The sequence below is a fragment of the Otolemur garnettii genome, unplaced genomic scaffold (assembly GCF_000181295.1).
Source record: "Otolemur garnettii isolate 467f Iridium unplaced genomic scaffold, OtoGar3 scaffold00018, whole genome shotgun sequence".
In the NCBI taxonomy this organism is placed as follows: domain Eukaryota; kingdom Metazoa; phylum Chordata; class Mammalia; order Primates; family Galagidae; genus Otolemur; species Otolemur garnettii.
Genome location: NW_003852413.1, coordinates 635,237 through 637,229, shown reverse-complemented (window position 1 = coordinate 637,229; position 1,993 = coordinate 635,237). Strand labels below are relative to the sequence as shown.

Sequence of the window (1,993 nt, the reverse complement as noted above, 5' to 3'; positions counted from 1 at the left end):
TCATTGTTGTTTGGCGGGTCCGGGCTGGGGATTCGAACCCACCACCTTAGGTGTACGTGGCTGGCGCCTTAGCCAGTTGAGCTATAGGCGCTGAGCCTACAATTTATATTTTAATTGGGGTGAGATTTGAATATAGTCCTTTCCATCTGAACAAGCAAGTTGTTCCAGTATCTTTCATTCTTTGTTTTGTTAATGGATATGTACAACAATTTGAGCATGGGAATTATTCAGTCCTTAAAAATTTGTCACTAGGATGGCACCTCTAGGCACCGGCCCCATATGCAGGAGATGGTGGGTTCAAACCCAGCCCTGGCCAAAAAACTGCAAAAAAACCCCAAAATAATTTGTCACTAAATGTTCTGGGTCTGTTGACTTCTAAGAGGCATATGCCTGGATACTATTTTAGAATTATTACTATTATTGGGTCATTTCAGTTATTTGTGGAATCTTGTAATGTATATTTTCCTATAAAATTTCTCATTTCTACTAAAAATAGAAAATTTAGCTGGCTGTAGTGGTAGGAGGCTCAGGAAGGAGGATTACTTGAGCCCAGGAGTTTGAGGTTACAGTGAGCTGTGATGATGTCACTGCTTTCTAGCTGGTTTATTTATTTTGTTTTTTGAGACTGTGTTTCACTCTGTTGCCCTGGGTAGAGTGCTTTGGCATCATAGCTTACAGCAACTTCAAACTCTTGGGCTCAAGAGGACTGAGGTCTTCTTCCCTCAGTCTCCTGAGTAGCTGGAACTATAGGCACCCGGCAGTTTTTTTTAGAGATGGAGTCTCGCTCTGTTCAGGCTGGTCTCAAACTTTCGAGCTCAAGCAAACCACCCATCTTAGCCTCCCAGAGTGCTAGGATTAAAGGTTTGAGCCACGGCGCCCAGCCTCTCTATGTATTTACATTTAGTAATACACTATTGTTCTTAAAATGGACAACATTGGCTTGGCACCTGTGGCTCAAGCAGCTAAGGCGCCAGCCACATACACCTGAGCTGGTGGGTTCAAATCCAGCCAGGGCCCACCAAACAACAATGACACTGCAACCAAAAATAGCCGGGCACTGTGGCAGGCACCTGTAATCACAGCTACTTGGGAGGCTTAGGCAAGAGAATCACTTAAGCCCAGGAGTGGAGGTTGCTGTGAGCTGTGATGGCATGGCACTCTACCTAGGGTGACAGCTTAAGGCTCTGTCTCAAAAAAAAAAAAAAAAATTGACAACATTGTCTTAGGTCCACAATCATGTCTCTTGAGATGGAGTCTCTCTATATTGCCCAGTTTGGAGTGCAGTGACTAATCCATGATCACAGCTCACTGCAGCTTTGAACTCCTGGGCTCAAGCAATCCTGCCTCGTCCTCCTGAGTAGCTGGGATTACGTGCCCACCTCATGTATCTATTTTATTAGTCTTTATATAGAATATTTATTATATTGTTTGTTATGAATTTCTCCTTACAGTAGCTAAATCTCACTCCATGTATAATCAGCACATATGCAGTAGAACCTCTTTAAGTTGACCACTGAAAGAACTAGCAAACTGGTCAACATAGGGAACTTCCATTGAGTACACATGATGTATGTTTGGGCTATGAAAATCAGGTCAACTTAAGGAGGTGGTCAGTGTAGGGAGGTAACGTTGTTGTTTCTCCTTCTAGAAATGTGATACCTCAAAGCACAAAGTGCTGGTAGTGTCTGTGTGCCCTCAGTCTTTGCCTTATTTTGCTGCTAAATTCAACCTCAGTGTAACTGATGCATCCAGAAGGCTCTGTGGCTTCCTCAAAAGTCTTGGTGAGTTGCCTTTTGATAAATTTGTGAATTTATAACGTGTCTATAAGTGCCGTTTTTATCTCTAAAGTTCAATTTTCAAGGGTGTAGGATAGATAAACTCCAGGAGAGTCACATGGAATATAAAAGGACCTTGTCCGGCTCAGCGCCTATAGCTCAACCGGCTAAGGCGCCAGCCACGTACACCTAAGGTGGCGGGTTCGAATCCCCAGCCC

The 1,993-nt window shown here is 43.7% G+C and overlaps 1 protein-coding gene across 4 annotated transcripts in view; it reads left to right on the top strand.

Annotated features, from left to right (window-relative positions):
• NARF (nuclear prelamin A recognition factor) overlaps positions 1 to 1,993 on the top strand; it is a 27,800-nt gene that overhangs the window by 4,913 nt on the left and 20,894 nt on the right. For all 4 annotated transcript variants that reach the window (XM_012803180.2, XM_023511319.1, XM_012803179.2 and 1 more), the window contains exon 4: positions 1,649 to 1,781. In XM_012803180.2, coding sequence (XP_012658634.2) covers positions 1,649 to 1,781 — 133 coding nt within the window. The remainder of the gene's footprint in view (positions 1 to 1,648; positions 1,782 to 1,993) is intronic.